Genomic DNA, 17,166 nt, shown 5'->3' on the forward strand with positions numbered 1-17,166 from the left:
CCAAGTTGATGCAACGCCACCAACGATGCTTGTGATGACGCTGATTGCGCCACTAGCAGTCTCAGATGAGCTGTATGCTGTAGCTTCAGTTGACGTTTTGGAAGAGCCGACAAGAGTTGAACCTCCACTGACAGTCCATGTCAAGCTCACGCCAATAACTGTCTCGGAGGAAACCATAGACGAGGTCGGAGTTCTTGCTGATTCATTCAAAGAAAGGAAAAGAGTCGAGGCTCCTATCATCGTCCAAGTTGAACCCACACCTCCGATAACACTTGTGATGGTATTAAGAGCACCGCCGGCAGTTTCGGAAGAAGTCGCCGAAGAAGTTTGAACACTTGTCATTTCAGCGGACTGAGGAGTGCCATTTGAACCCCCTGTTACCGTCCAGGTTGACTCCACGCCTCCTATAACGCTCGTGATGATAGTGAAACCACCCGTCATAGTCTGCGCAGGGGCTTCAGATGATGCGGATGACATCGAGCTCGACGAGCCGGTAACGGTCGAAGCCCCGATCATCGTCCACGTCGACCCAACACCGCCAACAGAACTTGTAATGACACTCAATACTTCTGAAGCAGTCTCAGAAGGCGTGACAGAGTGGGTGATCGAAGTACTATTGGCGAAAGTTTCCGATCTAGTCGTGGGGTGCGTGGTGACTATCCATGTCGAACCAACATTGCCTACGTCGCTGGTGACTGTGGTTGCCACAGCAGGGGATTGTGCTGACGAAGTGGCGGTGGTCTCATTAGGTACCGTAGATGAGCTGGAAATCCAGGAGAGAATCCACGAGGACGCACCATCTGTGCCAGTATTCGTCAGGCTGCCCACCTGAGAGGTGATCACCCTGCCAGATAACGTAGAAAGTAGACCGTTAGTGACGGTGGTCGTAGTCCCATTCACAACCATAGTAGATGGTGTCGATGGCTTGAGTACAGAGGAGTCTGAGGCAACCCCTGAGATGATGCTGATGAAGGTCGAGTTATTGTTACTGAGGGTAGTCACTCCCGTTGTTGCGCCAACTCCTGTCCCCAAAGACGTCGGCGATGCCGTATAGTTCCCAATCAGCGTGGCGATTGAAGCCGATCTCGAAGCCGTCCCACTGAGTCCGACTGTGATGGTGGTAGTACTAGACGGCGGTGCAGGACGACCTCCGCTGTCGCCATCACTTGGGAATGGGAAAACTGGCGTACTAATGTTGGTGCTGGTGCTGGTGCTGCCAAAAACAGCAGAAACGTCGACATAGATCGTGCTGATCATGGTTTCAGTGACTTGGACCGTCTTTGTTGCCTCGCCCCAACCACAGGTGGAAGCCGCGGAAGGCGAAAGAACGGATTCGGGAAAGGAGTAGGTGTAGCCACCGTCAAAGGTTGCATGGGGCGTCGTAGATAGGCCAAGTATATTCGAGAGCGCAGTCGACGAGGATGCAACAACAGTGGTGGTGTCTACGCTAATGTACTCTGAGGAGTCAATAGTTGAGCTTGCCGTTGCCGGAAGTGAATGGCATGGCGCCCGGGATGTTGAGTTGAGACCCAGAAGACAAGAACACTTCGTCTCGTCAGCAACCCTGAACGCGATAATCGCGGTTTGGCGGTCGCGTTACTTACAGCAGATGAGACAGGTCCACGATCGTACGTCGTCGGCACGCCGGCGGGGAAACTCGGCAATGTTTCGTTGTAAGAAATACCTAAGAACGAGGAACAGTATGCAGTCCCATTGTGACGCTCCATCGCCCGGAGAAGGTTATCGCCATGGCATCCCTCTGCCACAGTGATGGCCGCGCTGCCCACGAAGATAACGAAGGATGAGAGGTACATTGTAGCAAATACGGCGTGAGAAAGCCTGCCAGTGAGAGAACAGAAAAACAGAAAGTCGGAACAGTTCAGCGAGCGTCAAGGGTGGAAGAGGATCGGCTTCGTCGACCGCTGGGCTCAGTGAGGAGATCCACAACTCTACAGCCCATTTACCGATACCTTTATACAAGAACAAGTGACCCCGGTCGATTGCTCAACCGTATGTCTTGCCTACAGTCGTGTTTCCTGTGCTGATATTACGAGAAGGAATCACAGCCCCGAGACATCCAATAAGTTGTGGCTTGAGTCGTGGCACGTTCCCTTGGGCTTCTCGCTCAAGGAACCGTTGAGGATCCCGGCTATGCCCTCGGTACAGACAATTCTCTCATTAGAGAGACGCAAATATTGGGAACGAAGAATTGTTCTTATTAACCCCGTATATTCTGTTTCACATTTGGGATGTATACCGTCAGCCATGAAGCCCAGCTAGTCCAGGGACACAGGACTCGACATCGTACACTCAGCTCGTATGCGCGCATCCGAGACCGCAGCCGTGCACAGTTGAGATCATGCAGTTAATTGACTGACAGCGCTCAACTGCAGGTACATGACATCAACCGGGGACCCTCATATGCGACAAATCGCCGTCGACATCAATCTGAAGTCTTCAGCCCATATACCCATGTCCAAAGCTTGCTTCAGCCATCACGGCCATGTCGGCAAACGCCACCTTGTGGGAAGCTCGTCACCTTACCAACACGCTACCATTCGTTCAGACCACGGTAGTTGACTCATTTCTTGAAAGTTGGCGAGATGGCGAGATTCAATCAAGACCTTGTGCTCTTCCCTGTCAGACGGAACACACGAGAGGAAGGGTACAAGATCACGCACTCCATACTCCAGGAACAGGTCCAAAAGGCGAGGTCGAACAAGCATCAGACAGATAACATATGAAATACCGCGGGCCGAGGAACCCTTCGTTTGACGAACACGTAAAAAAGCCAAGAAGCCACCAATTTTTCATCATTACTTCTACCCAGCGCCCCTCGTACAGTCATTATACCCATGACACAGATAACCGACCCAGCCATAAACGGGCGCAAATGTACCAGGCTATGTCAACCAGAAACAACGCGCAAAAAAACACAAAACCAGCCATCATTCGTTACACTTCCTCATCCATTATGGCCTCACCGCGCCATCGTCGTCTGCTGCGTGGCCGTCTGAGTCTGGCCCTGCTGGCCCCTTCTCACAATGTAATCTTGGTTCTCGATTGTCACACTCTTTGTCATGTGATTCACCTTGTAAACACCAACAAGCCGGGCGGCCAGCTCAAACATGTTGTTTCGGAGTGAGATGACAATGAATTGGGCGTTTTTGGTGCGCTCTTTAATGTAGTTGGCGACAATTGAAACCTGGAAGGCAAGGTTAGCACGGGTGAATTAGCGAGAATAGGGGCGAGAACGGCTTACGTTTCTGAAGTCCAAGGCAGCGTCAATCTCGTCCATGACGTACAGAGGCGTCGGCTTGTAGTGATGGAGGGCAAAGACAAGCGCCAAACTACTGAGCGTTTTCTCGCCACCGGACAAGTTGCTGATGTTCTTCCATGACTTCTTTGGAGGCATGACACTGAACAGAATACCTTCGCTGAAGGGGTCAAGAGAGTCGACCAGCTCAAGTTCGGCGTTACCACCCATGGTGATCATTTGATACATCTCCTTCAGGCGCAAGGAGATGGTGCTGAAGCCCTCCATGAAGCCTTCGAGCCGCAAACGCCGGAGCTCGTCGCAGCGCTTCTTGGCAGCGTCGCGTTGGCCGACGGCGCTCTGCAGGTCTGATGAGCGAGCAGCGTGCTCCTCAACACGGCGACGGTACTCGGCGAGCACACCGAGATCAACGTTGACGTTCTGGGTTTTTTCCTCCAAGGCGGCGATCTCTCCCTTGAGCTTCTCTTTGCTCATATCGGCTAGTTCGTCAGGGGTGTACACAGGCAGCTCTTGAGGCTGGCTTGAAGGCCGCTCAGGCTGTTCGGCTTCTTCGTCATTCTCTTCGGAGTGCTGGGATTCGTTGCCGTTCACTGCATCCTGAGTGACGGTTCTGTCACCATCGCCCTCAGCTTCTTCGCCTTCCTCTCCCTCGACAGGTGCTGGTGCAGAAGTACGCTTGGGTGCGGAGTTGGAGGTACCGGTGAGGTCCTCAACGTTCTGGAGCGTCAATTTAGACAGCTTGTCGTTCCAGTACATGAGCCTCTTCTGGTTCTCGGCTAGAACCTTCTGGTTCTCTTCGAGTTTGTTGCGCATCTCAATCTCGGTGGCACGAGTAGTGTTCAGCTCAGAAGTCTTCTCGTCGAGTTCGGCCTTGAGGGATGACAACTCCCGCTTCTTTGCCGCCAAGCCCTCCTCGGCCTCATCGACCTGGCTCTGAAGTGACTCGGCCTTCTCGCCCTGGTTCTCGATCTCGTGATCGAGCTTCTCAAGATCTCGGATCGCCGCCTCAATCTCCTTAGTTGCCTTGGCGTGATCTCTCTCGAGCTTCGTCTTATGCTTCTCGGCCTTGACCTTGCGGACCTCGGCGTTGGATGTCTCCTCGTTCTGAGACACAATCTCCTCTTTCAGGGAATCGACATTGGCTCTCTGCAGGCGGAGTTTTTCACCACCAACTTCCATAATCTTGTCTTGAAGGGCCTTGATCTCTTCCTCGACACCAGATGTCTCGTCGTGAAGCTTCTCTACCTCCTTGTTGAGCTTGGCAATCTCCTTGCGAAGAGCCGCAATGCGGTTGTCGTCCGAGGCCGAAGGCTGGTGTTCTTTGCTCAACTCCTTGATGCGGCGGTGAGCATCAGCGAGATTCCGGGCGGCACTCTCAATTTCCAGAGTGATCTTCTGCATTTTGGTATCGAGCATAGGGATCTGTTCGTTGAGCTCGCGCAGCCTTGTCTCGAGCTCTCGCTGCTGTTCTTGGAAGTCGTTGTACTTCTCTTCCAGAACGTCACGATCCTCTTCGAGTTTGGTGACTTGCTCCTTAGAGGTCTCGGCAACAAGCTTCGATGACATCAGGCCTCTCTTGACAGTCGAGCCACCACCAGACATAGTACCAGACTTGTCGATCAGCTCGCCAGCTAGGGTAACAACACGCCATCTCTTAGCGCCGTAGGCGATTCTGTTAGCTTGAGCAAGGTCGTTGGCCACCAGAGTGTCCTGGAGGGCATGGTAGAAGGCAGGCCTGAATCTTTCTTCCTTGGGAGTGACAAGGTCGAACAGACGAGGGGCGTTCTCCGGGGTCTGGATTGGCTTCATGTCCCGTACTCTGAGTTTGTCCAAACACATGAAGTTGCCGCGGCCAAGGTTGGTCTTGCGCAGGTACTCAATGCACTGTTGACCAGCCTCGACGGTGTCAGTGACGAAGTTGTCAAGAGCCCCACACGCCGTGGAGATGGCGACATCGTACTTCTGATCGATAGCGCCAAGGTTACCAAGTCTTCCATGAAACCCGTCGATACGGCCAGACTCGCGCATGCGCATCAGAGCCGTAAGCACATTGCCCTGGGTCTGTGTCTTAGACAGACTAGAGCGCGCTTCGTCGGCTTTCTGTCGGGCATTTGATACCTTTGCGCGAATCTTGGGCTCGTGGGCGTTGAAACGAGCCAATTCATTCTCGACTTCCTTTGCCTCCTCCTCCAACTTGGCCTTCTCGGCCTGGCACTGCTTGAGCTCCTCGGCCTTGGCGGTTCTGGCATCCTCGATGGCGGCTATCTTGGCCTCCGTCTCAGAAATCGCTACTGCACCGGCGTTGGCCTTCTCTTCAAGGATGTTCATCTCGCTCTGCGCGACAGCAATTGCGGACTGCTTCTGGTTGATCTTCTCCTTCCAAGGCTCCAAAGACTTCTGCTTGATTGCAATCTGATCGGAGAACTTCTGCGTCTTGCCCTTGAGGCTCTCACGGATAGTTGCGAGCTCAGCCTCTTCTTCCTGTACTCTGATCTCGAGCGAAGCAATCTCCTTGGCGCGGTCCTCGATCTCCTCGGTGCACTGGGCGATGGTCTCTTCAGCTTCAACGGCAGATTTCTCGGCATTGGCGATAGTCTTTTCCAGCTTCTTCTGCTTGTCGTTGAGAAACTTCTTCTTCTCGTCAAACTTGACACGTTCTTGCTCAAACTTGGCCATCTCCTTGACGAGGGCCTCAGTGTCCTTTGCTTGCGTCTCAAATTCTTTGCTGCCGCGAGAGTAAGACTTTTGCAGTTCCTTGATAATCTTTTCGCTGCCGTGGTGTTTTTCCAGCTCTTCGTCTAGCTGAGCCTGCATTTGGCTGATCGCCTCTTCGGTAACGGCGACGTTGTCGTTGCATTCTCCAATGTACAGTTGGTAGAGGGCGGACTTCTTGATTGTAAGCTCATTCTCGTCGCGAATGTATGCCAGCGCTTTGTTCTTCTTATCTTCGAGACTATTTTTCTCCTTCTCAACATGCTGGACACGGCCGCTTTTCTCCATACAAATTTCGTTGAGAGTTTCGACCTCAGTCGCGGACTCCTCGATCGGCGTCTTATACTTAGAGGTGCCAATGATATCCTCCAGGTATTCGAGGAGACCGTCATCGTGCTCGTTGGCAGCCTTAGGCTTCATCTGCGCGATAGACTCAACCTCACCCTGCAAGATGAGGAAACGCTTATGATCGAGGTCGATGCCGCGATCGCGGAGGAGAGTGGTGACCGTAGTGAAGTTCGAGGTTTTGCCGTTGATGTAGTAAGAGCTAGAGTTGTTCTTGAAGGCTTTACGAGAAATGATGAGGTCGGAATCAGGAATCACTTCATGACCGCCACCGGGCTGCACCCCTGTTAATATTCGTCTACAAAAAGGGCTGAGAGTTACAAACCTGATCCATGACCTCTCGGAAATGCACAGAAACTTCGCAGTAGTCCAGGTTGGGGTGCTGCGCGGAGTTGTGGATAAGAGCAGAGAGCTTGCCCTGACGCATCTTGCTGGCACGGAAACCAAACACGAAGAGTAGGGAGTCGATGACATTGGATTTTCCGGAACCATTGGGTCCAACAACGGAAGAGAAGGAACCGTGGAAGGGGCCGACCTCCTGTCTTCCCGCATAACTCTTAAAGTTGGTAAGGATCAAGTAGGAAATGACAAGACGAGGCTTGGGAGTCGTGTCCTCGACGACAGGAATTGTAAGGTTCCGCGACTTCAGGACGATGTCCATCGGCTTCTCCAAAACAGTGTCCATGGCGCGGACAGGCTTAAAGGTGGCCTGTGTGTCATCAGGGGCGGGCCTTTGCTCGTTGATGGTGGCAGATGTAATATCGGCAAGAGGCTCAACCTGCGGCCGGGAAGGCTCGGGTGTGGCGGATGGTTTGGGCGTCGGTCTGGATGAGGGTGTTGAGGACTTGGTGGATCCACGAGGCGCGGCACTCTTCCTGGGCTTTCCAGGTGAGGCCTTTCTCGGAGAAGATAGCGGCTCGTTCTTGGTAACGGTCTGGTCGGGATCGAAAATTTCGCTGGGCTCTATTGAGGGGGCAACGTCAAGTGTTGTGGGCGTCTCTAGAGTCGATGGTTCTTCGACAGCCGAAGGTTCCTCTGCCACTGACGTCTCTGCTACAGACGGCTCGTCTACTGCCGAAGGATCCTCGAGGATTGAAGAGGCCTCAAGCGTCGAAGGGGCTTCTGACGGCGTAGGCTCGGCATTCTTTTTCGGTCTGCCACGACGGCGCGGGGCAGTCGGGGTGGGTGCAGTTGTGGTGGGCGCAGACTTGGGTGCAGCGCTCTTTCGAGCGCGTGTTGGTCGGCGCACTGGGCTCTTTGAGGGCTCTGGAGCGAAGTCTTCCTCACTCGATTCCCTCTTGGTGACGTTGGCGATCTCATCATCATCATCCGACGAGTCAACGATGGCCTGGCGGCGCGTCGCACGGCGCGGGCGAGACGACATTATGCTGGTTTAGCGTTCGGTGCTGGTTAGTCGTCAGAGACAAGTTGCGTGGCAAAGATGTAGAACGCGAGGGTATCTCAATCGATAAGTGACAAGAAATCGAGTAGGGACGAAAGAAGAAAAGCAGCAAGCGCAACGATGCCGCCCTAGCAAATTCGTGTTTTTTTGAGTGATGTCGGGATGCGAAAGGGAAAATGCACCTGTGTTGTTTGGTTCCCCCACTTTGATCTGTTTGAATTGGTCACCGATTAGGCCGATTGTAAACAAACAAGCCACACCGCCCACCCCCACACGCCACAACTTTGGCGGAGTCACGTCAAGTCGCGACTGTGGCTGGAGCTCAATGATTTGACGTGGTGTGGCTGGAGATTCCCGGTCGCGAAAGAGAGCAATTGGCCGGTCGCATTCAACCTACCGAAAAACATCCAGGCACTGGGCTCAACTCTAGGCTTGTATATCCAAAGCTTGTGTTACCGTCCTTGACTACCTTTACAACTACCTGTAGACCCGACCAAGTTTATCGCCTACAAGACATCATCATGTTCGACTACACTAACTTTGATCACGTCTTCGGAGCGCAACAATTTCCTTACGACCGCAAGTCCATCCAAGAGATCGACACGTTCCGCAAGAGTCTCGATGGCGCCCTGTTCATTGACCGGGTTCTGAAGGCTTTGGGTCTCACCAAGGGTACGATGCTCCTCCAAGCGGCCTCAAGAGCATGACTGACGCAGGGCCATAGCCAAGACCTACCCTCCCAAGTCCGAGAATGCTCTGCGCACCCTTCACCAGCAACTCTGCGAAGCCACCATGTCGACACACCACCGCCTCTCGATCTTCTACTATATTCTGCTTGACTTTGACACTAGCCAGACTAGAGCTCAGGCGTCGTCCAAGTTTGCAGTCACTTCGGGCGTTCCTAAGAACTACCAGATCTTTATGAAGGGCCTATGGCTGTTGGACCATCAGCAATTTGAGGTGCGCCTGTCAGAGTTCGCTACGCTCGTCCACTTGCTAACATCTCCTCAATAGAAAGCACTCGAATACATCGCGCATCCATCGCTTACCACAGACTTCGCCGACGAGATCATGACGGCCCTTGTGCGGCATGCACCTGACGGGGACTATACCTTGCCTCTGTCTTACTTCCACACCGTTCAACCTATTTTAAAGACCTCTGCGGCGCTAGAACTGCTGTTTGATGCCATGTCACGTACTAGCGTCACCGAGGCACTCTATTTCTCGAGGACATACGCCGATGCTGTGAGAGCACAGCTCTTCCGCCAGTTGATCTCGACAGTGATTGGTGCACCTGCAAGCGAGGAGACTGCTGCCCGCGCCACAGAACTTGTCGGCCTACCTTTTGATGCAACAGAGGAGACTTGGTTTGAGGAGTTTCTCTCGCAGGAAGATGGCAAGAAGCTGAAGAAGGCACGCGACGCTCTACTCATGCGAAAGCTTGTCACGGGTCTGTTGAGCGAAGCTATCAAGGATAAGAATCTGGGAGGGAGATGGGGAGTGGTCTTGGAAGGCGTCAAGAGTGGGCTGGGTGGGCGCGCGGAGTAACAGTATGTCCACCGGGAAATAATCTTCAGGTCACGGTCAGTACTGGGATGAAGACGTGTCTTTGGCATAGCGTTGGCGTTTGGACTGGTGGCTTTTACCCATATTTTGATCAAGGGATGAGCAAGAAGCTCAGCGGGCTCAGCTCGATCTAGTCGTGTTTGATGCTCGGCGGGAAATGAAAAGTTTACAATGTTGATGATTCTTATATAAACCGCTGCCCTACGTCTCTCTTCATCAAAGCCGAATATTTAATGTAGTCGTGAAGCCTGGGCCGTCTAACAAAGTGAATGCTAGGACAGCCAGGTGAGCCGGGCGAGCAAGCCACACCGAGAATACACCGAGAAAATGAGCAGATGACTAAGTTCATGTCGAGTCACACCTGTCTATGGTGGGGTTCCTTCACCTGCCTTTAGTGCCCTGTACCGGTAGATCCCACTGCCGAACCACCGGGCCATATACCAAAGCTGCTACACCGTCTCATTCTCGCTTGTGTCCTGCCTCACTCGACTCGCCGGACGGACATATGCGGTGATCATGCTTCATTTGCGCGACGCTTCCCTACCATTTGTTCTGTTCGGAGTCGCCCAGGCCTCAGAACGATGAACAACTCCGCCAAAGGCGTCAAGTTTGTCGGGTCCGACGCTTCAGGGCTTCCTCTCAAGCGGAAGCAGGTCCAACAAGCATGTGAGTCATGTCGAAAGAAGAAGGTTTGTTGGATGCACACCTCTGGCAATTCAGGCATGTATCTGATCTAGTTTTTAGAAACGCTGCGTTCATGCTGAGTCCTCGCTGGCCGAGCCTGCGCATGCCAACGGGCATGATGGGCCTGCGGGTTCCTCGCCGGCCAAAGACGTGTTGGTTTCCCAATCAGGCAAAATCTGGATCTAAGCTGACCCTCATTCAAGACATCTGGTCTCGGGCACCGTCTCGCCCACCAAGCATCGCAACTCAACGGCTGCAGCTTCCGATGCGCTGTCTAAGTCACCCTCTCGCCGCGACTCGGCCACGTCAGGGCAGCCGGAACATGCGCAAACCCCCAGACACGGTTTGTGGGTGATCTCAACCCCGAGGGCATGTTTGCCGAGGCCGCCGACCCAGGAGCGGCGGCGAACCCGACTCAAAAGGCCGAGGTAGGCGTATGGCTTCCGTCGGTCAATACGGCAGCCGCCCAGTCGACTGCCAGTGTCGCATCGCGTCCATCCGCAATGACCGATAGGGCTCTATTGCCTTTCGTAAGGGAAACTTGCCTCAAGTGTATGCCGCCCGAAAAGGATTTCAAACACCTGCACCGCGTGTATCGGGAGAAGATCCACCCCATCTTCGCTTTAATCCCCGAGGACGTCTTGGATGATGGCGATTCTCCCACAGCCATTGTCATGCGCCAAGTCGTATCTTTGGCTGCCGCTACCGATCCCGAGATGAAGAGCCATTTACGTCTCGCTAACCAAGGAAACAAGAAGCTATCCTACCAAGACTTTTCACAGACGTTGTCCGGCTCTGTCCGAACCATCCTGGAGACGAGCTTGATTTCAGACCGGACAGTACATATTCGTGCCCTATGTATGCTGTCGCTGTACGTTCAACCTTCAAGTGCCGATGAAGCAGATTTGCCTGCTCAGTTGGGTGCGCGGGCGGCCCACCACTCCCAGACTCTTGGCTTGCATCTTTTCCACTCTAGCGATGACGCGCTGGATACACTGTTTTGTGCCGTCTGGGCCCTCGACCGCATCAACGCCGCCGCATATGGAAGACCCTGCGTTCTGCACGAGGGAGATATTGGGCCCGGCCTCGCCGACTGCTTCCGTAGACAAAAGCCGTGTTTCCGACTCTTCCTATCGGTTGTGCAGTGGCTGGATAAGGTTATTGAACTTTACAGGCCAGGCGTTATCGCTCACTCTCTTGAGAGCAAGCCGTTCATTGACCTGCCTGTTCTTGAGCCCATGATACTGGAAGCCGAGGCCTTACAAGTTTCCACGCCGCTGCTTGGTATGTCAGACTTTGCCATTTATCCATCTTGGTTCAGGGATTCTAACAGGCTTGCAGCGACCATAGAAGTATTCTATCACGCCGTGATTATTCTATCTTGCCGCCTTTCTAGACCAGGCCCCCCAGCGCAATACGCCTCGTCCATACCACCTGCTTCAGCAAATGCCCGTCGCTCCCTTGCAGCCGAGCGCATATCTTCAGCCATTCGTCGAGATCATCTTAGTCCCGTACCACTCGTCCCTTACGCCCTCTCCCTCGCTCTCAGCGTTGAGTACAGGAAGATGCGACACAGTGCTCTACCCATGTTTCGCGCTCGCGCCCGCAGTGCCTTTAAATCCAACTCGGAGCTGATGAAACGCTTTGGCGACGTGTTCTGGAGCGCAAGGGTGGTTGCCGGATTGGGAGAGCGCATTCTGAGAGAAATGGAGCGAGCAGCCAACTCTATTGCCCAAGGAGCAACGGCAGCACCTTTGCCTTCATCTATCACCGATATCCCCACGAATGGAAGGGCGGAGGAGCCTGCCGCAATGCCTGCGGCAACGGATGCAGCTCCGCAGGCGGCGACAGCACCGGCAACCACCACTTCAACCACCGAGTTCCCGCCCCTTGATGCTATCGACTTTTCTGTCGTTGATGCCATGCCTCATCTGGACGTGTTTGGTCATTTTGATCCGAGCTTCAACCTTCCGGCAGTCGACAATGCCTTAGAAGCCAACCTTGACATCGGGCTACCTTTGAACTGGGGCGAATGGGATCACTTTGCTGGCTGAGCACGAATCTCACGACCTGAGATGGTGAAATGAGACCTGGGAGACCACAAACCTCCTCCAAGTCATGCGGCTTCACATTGAGCACCATGCGTCAATCGCAGCAATATGCTTTTGCGAAGACGAAGAAGAGGGCGCATCTTCATTCTACAGACTAGCGGCTCCGCTTGAAGAACAGAGTCTTGAATGACTCCTGCCAAAATCATGGCATTCATAGCAAGATCTAGACACTGTCTACCTTCTTCCGCTTTACTAACCGGTGCACCACCTAGACAGAGTGGGAACGGATCATTCGCGAGGAGTCGCCCTGTCGGTTGTTGCATCGCCACGGCCCTTACCGAGGCTTGGGATCAAAATCGTGGCGATTTGTTCAACACAACAACAGCACATCCTCATTTTTGAGGGGCCAAAGTACCACGGCTGGGTCTATGAGGGCATTCAGATGTAAGAAGTATTTACTTGTGCTTTTGAAGGGTGCAAAGAAAGGTGATGGGGCAAAGTCATGTTCCTGCTTTCATCAAAACATAAATCTTGATCTTCTAATGTCTACTGCTTTGTTGCCTACATTAGAGACCAAATTCAAAGCTCTTCAAACTGTCAAGAATCCTAAAACTGAAAGAGCCTAAGTGCTTACTCTGAACCTGTGCTGTGATGATTCCCTACCAATGAGCGACCAAATGCATGATGCCTCGATTTGATTACTAAGCATCAACTCCGTAGACCCCATTAAACTGCCGAAGCTCCGGTCGCCACCAACGCGGGATCACTGGGAGCTTTAATGCATCTTCAACCCTTTCACTCCAACGATAACCAGGGCCCCGTCCCTTTGCGTCTTTACATGAAGTTCGTACAGTAGTCACGATTCGAACATGGCACCGCCTTTAAACTTATTGATCCGTGCTCTCGTGGCCTTCGAGGACGTGATTATCCGCCAGGTAAGCAGCTTCATGCATCATGTTTGCGCCTGCGCCTGGGGGTCTCGTAGTAGTATGACACGCGCTGACGTATAGTTGGTCACAGATCCTGAGGAGTCCCGGCTTCCACCGCGGCGTTGGCCGGATCCATCGATATGTCGACGAGAAGCGCAACGGGCCCTTGCCGCATGAGCCGTTGCGCCAGGGCCAGGCGTCTGGTACGTTTAATCTGGGAGTTGTTTGAACAATAACTGCGAGAAGGGCTAACGCTGTTTCTGCAGCGAATCCAGAGGATCGAGGCTTCGTACAGTACTTCTTTGAGGAGCTGAAGAACCAATTCCGAGGAACGCCATCGAATCCACCGCCTGGGCCGCCGAAGCGATGATGAACTCGACGCGACTTTCGAACGAGACACGGAGCATTTCCGCAAGCTTAAAAGAGTTGGAGTATAAACCTGGACATGAACTATTTGCAGTGGAGGCTTAGTCTAGGGGCTTCGAACAACCGACACAATCAGCACCCATGTCAACAGTTGATGGGTAACAGGCAGGACAAGGCATGCGGAACCACCAACAAACGATCCAGTCTGCGTTGGTGTTCTCGTACCTCGAGGCTCTCTTTCGCGATACATTCGTAACTGCCTTTTGCGCCACCGCACGTCATTGATGTCTGGAGTACTATGGGCAACTGAGGTTTGGATACGAGAACTCGGGGATGGTTCACGCGGCCTTTCCGGGTTCGCGCTGGAGGCTTAGTTCATATAATTCGTGGAGGAGATAGTCCTGCCGTAGAGGACCGCAGCGTCATATGAGGTTCGGTATCACTCGGTAACTCACCGACGTTCGGGACGTCCGATGCCTTCGGAAAGCGGAGTCTCGGCCCGGCAAGCATTTTGCAAAACCCATGCTCGTCAATCATCAGAAACGTCAGGCTCGTCCGCCGGCACGAATGAAAAGGCTTGAAGCATGACTCGAAAGTCACTGAAGAGAAAGTATCTCTCGCCTATTAAGGTGCCCCAAACCCGACGGGTTTGTCCGCAGGAGCGAGTAGCATTCCGATACAATAAAACAAGCTTTCATAGGCAAATCCCGTAAATCTCTCCCACACCCTAATAAACATTCGGTCCACGGTCAAGGGTCGGCGCGACACACGTGAGAACCACTCCGTGCGCTCACTTTCAAAGAAGCGTAAATTGACCCCAGCTCCTACTAGGTTATGCTCCTGACGCCGAGCCGATTGAGGGGTAAGCGGAAAATGGAGGACGGAACCAGATGCGAAAGTTGCCCCTTTCGGGAACCCCAATCTACGTGATGCAACCCTCGCTCATGTCCTAATACCACCCTTCCAGGCCATTAGCATAGACACTCCGTCCTCAAAAGAGAATGGCCTCGCCGAACTACCGGCCTTCGAACCGCTTCACTGCCCGTATCGTCTAGTTTCGGAGTGCCCTCCGCCTGTTTCCCATCAAAAGTCAGCTGCTCAGCTCGTTCCGCTCGCTTTCTCACGTCGACGCCATGTTCTCACATGATTTTCCACCAAGCGCAATGCTGCGCTTTCTAGCAACTGGTCTAGCCTTGTAAGTGATGTGGTTGATAACTCGCATCCTAGCTGCGGCGCATTGCCTGCGTTCCCGAATAGGATATTTTCGTGGACGAAGCGAGTGCTTCTGTGTATAAGCAGACGGTTCCTTCGAGCTACCGCGCAAGTTATCTATCGCCTACCTCTAAGCTTCCTTAACGTCGCCTTCAACTATCTGGATACTTGCCATGAGAACCGACGTTAGCATCGCTGTGCTGCTTGCACTGGCGCAAGGAGTCTCGGCTCAGCAGGCGCCATGGGGCCAATGCGGCGGTGCTGGATGGACAGGACCAACAACTTGCGTAGCGGGATGGCATTGCGAGAAGTCCAATGAGTGTAAGCATTGAAATGCTCTACGACGGAATTCTTCTAACCGATGATAGGGTATTCGCAGTGTCTTGAGGGAGCCGGCTCGCCTTCCCCCACCACTCTGTTGACAACCACCTCAAAGCCCCCAGTGGCCATCACATCAAGCACAGGCCGTTTGTCCAGTTCGTCCCAATTAACCACTTCTTCCAGGTCTTCTTCCGTCAGCGCCGTCCCGACAGGTTGCTCCGGTACATTCACAGACATCTCCGCAGCGGACTACGTCAAGGCCATGAACCCGGGATGGAACCTGGGAAACACGCTCGATGCTATTCCCAACGAGGGGTCGTGGAATAACCCACCTGTAGTTGACAAGACTTTTGATGATGTGAAGGCTGCAGGCTTCAAGAGCGTTCGCATACCGGGTAAGCAGACATAACATGCGAGACTGGGTCGTAATGGGTATTGACGTAAGGTAGTGTCGTACAGCGACCACTTCACCAGCGATGCTCCTAACTACACGGTTGATGCAACTTGGCTTCAACGTGTGTCCGATGTAGTCGACATGGCAACTGCCCGGGGGCTCTATGTTCTGACCAACGTACATCACGGTATATCATGCTTGTCCATTCCACCTATCCTTCATCATACGTGTACTCACACATCCATCAGACTCCTGGAACTGGGCCGATGTCACCAAAGCAAACACTGACGCGGACCTCAAAATTTTGAATGACAAGTTCTACAACCTCTGGCTCCAAATCGGCCGCAAGCTTGCCTGTAAATCTAACCTTGTTTCCTTCGAATCCATCAACGAGCCCCCTGCCACTACCGCCGAGCATGGCGCCCGCATAAACACCCTCAACCAGCTCTTTTTAAACGCCTTGTCCGACAGCGGTGGTTATAACACCCGCCGAGTCGTGAACCTCGTCGGAGGAGGCATGGATGCAGCCAAGACAACGCAGTGGTTCAAACCCCCGGCGATTATCAAAAACCCTTGGGCGCTGCAGTACCACGTCTACAGCCCCTATGACTTTATCTTCTCGGCGTGGGGCAAAACGATTTGGGGCTCTGACGCGGATAAGTCGGCCATGGCAACCGAGCTGGGCATTGTGAGGGGAAACTACACGGATGTACCGTTGATTATTGGAGAGTTTGACGCGAGCCCCTTGAACACGGAGCTCGCTGCTCGATGGAAGTGGACGGATTACTTGGTCCGCACGGCGGCGGGACTGAATACCGCCGTTGTGATTTGGGACAACGGGCTGGACCACCTCGACCGTGACGCGCATGTCTGGCGCGACCCAACGTCGATCAGCATTCTTAACAACGCCGCCAAGGGGACCAAAAACTCGCTTCCAGATAGCACCGTCGACGCTTCGGCGACGACGCAGTCCTCTTCGGCGTACGTTTTCAACAAAGTTGGGAGCACTCCCGGGGACCAGGCCCTCCCTTGGCTGTTCAACGGCAACACTCTCAAGACGATCAAGTCCAACTCGGGTGCCACGCTGGTAGTCGACAAGGACTACACCGTCTCCTCGTCGGCCGTCACGATTAAGGCCTTATTCCTGGCGCAGTATCTCACGCCCACAGCTGCACCTGGGAGCAAGGCGAATCTGACGCTCACCTTCTCGGCCGGCGCGACGTCCCAGATCGAGATTGTCCAGTGGGACGTGCCGACGCTAGCTTCGACGAGTTCCAAGGCCGTTGCGGGCGCTGATCTGAATATCCCAATCACATACAAGGGGGTAAAGATACCCGCCGCCGTGAAGGCATTGAGCAGCGACGGGGTGTATCTTTTTGATGATTGGACGCAGTATCTTGGACCGCTTCAACAAGCGCGTATTGTGAGTTACTACATGTTCTTACCCCGAAGGGGCTATGAGACTACTCGAGTAAAGACCATTACTAACAACGCGGATGGTAGACTTTCAACGGACAATGGAATTACGATGGCGCCAAAGTGATTTTGCCTGCGGCCACCGTCCAGGCCGTCATCGCCTCTGGAAAGACGACAACATTTACGTTCGAATTTTACCCGCGTGTACCCGGGAATAATGTTATGTACACTCTTAGCCCATAGGGGCATTATGGGATATCATCTCGAGATTTCTCGTTAGCATCGTTGATGCCTCAGATAATTAGCATTGCGTATATTATCTCATCTCCCAGTGTCCCGTCTACATTACCAGTGATCTATGCGCGCTTCTGCTGCCTCATCCTGATCATAACAGTCAAACTCTTAAGAGAAACACCATCTTTTCCTTCTTCATCTTCTTCTCCCCATGGTTAGCTTGAGGTAATGTAGGGTTGACCGAAGATGTACTCATC

The 17,166-nt window shown here is 53.3% G+C and overlaps 5 protein-coding genes across 5 annotated transcripts; 4 read left to right on the plus strand and 1 right to left on the minus strand.

The window, feature by feature from the left end:
• Window positions 1-2,980: 2,980 nt before the first annotated feature.
• On the minus strand, window positions 2,981-7,718 carry ColSpa_00008 (structural maintenance of chromosomes protein 5; the record flags this gene model as incomplete). The annotated part of the gene is made up of 3 exons (XM_049266220.1): window positions 2,981-3,205; window positions 3,263-6,253; window positions 6,924-7,718. The coding sequence occupies 3 exons, from the start codon at window positions 7,716-7,718 to the stop codon at window positions 2,981-2,983; spliced, it is 4,011 nt and encodes a 1,336-aa protein (XP_049122177.1).
• A 539-nt stretch (window positions 7,719-8,257) lies between these two features.
• ColSpa_00009 (protein ELYS) lies at window positions 8,258-9,284 on the plus strand (the record flags this gene model as incomplete). Its single annotated transcript, XM_049266221.1, has 3 exons — window positions 8,258-8,396; window positions 8,461-8,696; window positions 8,751-9,284. 3 exons carry the CDS (start codon window positions 8,258-8,260, stop codon window positions 9,282-9,284), a joined length of 909 nt encoding a protein of 302 aa, XP_049122178.1.
• Window positions 9,285-10,357: 1,073 nt separating this feature from the next.
• ColSpa_00010 (uncharacterized protein) lies at window positions 10,358-12,040 on the plus strand (the record flags this gene model as incomplete). The annotated part of the gene is made up of 2 exons (XM_049266222.1): window positions 10,358-11,270; window positions 11,397-12,040. 2 exons carry the CDS (start codon window positions 10,358-10,360, stop codon window positions 12,038-12,040), a joined length of 1,557 nt encoding a protein of 518 aa, XP_049122179.1.
• Window positions 12,041-12,906: 866 nt separating this feature from the next.
• ColSpa_00011 (uncharacterized protein) lies at window positions 12,907-13,336 on the plus strand (the record flags this gene model as incomplete). Its single annotated transcript, XM_049266223.1, has 3 exons — window positions 12,907-12,972; window positions 13,058-13,169; window positions 13,233-13,336. 3 exons carry the CDS (start codon window positions 12,907-12,909, stop codon window positions 13,334-13,336), a joined length of 282 nt encoding a protein of 93 aa, XP_049122180.1.
• Window positions 13,337-14,717: 1,381 nt separating this feature from the next.
• ColSpa_00012 (endoglucanase B) lies at window positions 14,718-16,918 on the plus strand (the record flags this gene model as incomplete). The annotated part of the gene is made up of 5 exons (XM_049266224.1): window positions 14,718-14,865; window positions 15,099-15,260; window positions 15,315-15,446; window positions 15,508-16,682; window positions 16,763-16,918. The coding sequence occupies 5 exons, from the start codon at window positions 14,718-14,720 to the stop codon at window positions 16,916-16,918; spliced, it is 1,773 nt and encodes a 590-aa protein (XP_049122181.1).
• Between the last annotated feature and the right edge of the window lie 248 nt (window positions 16,919-17,166).

Source organism: Colletotrichum spaethianum (assembly GCF_022836535.1).
Source record: "Colletotrichum spaethianum MAFF 239500 DNA, contig01, whole genome shotgun sequence".
Classification (NCBI taxonomy): domain Eukaryota; kingdom Fungi; phylum Ascomycota; class Sordariomycetes; order Glomerellales; family Glomerellaceae; genus Colletotrichum; species Colletotrichum spaethianum.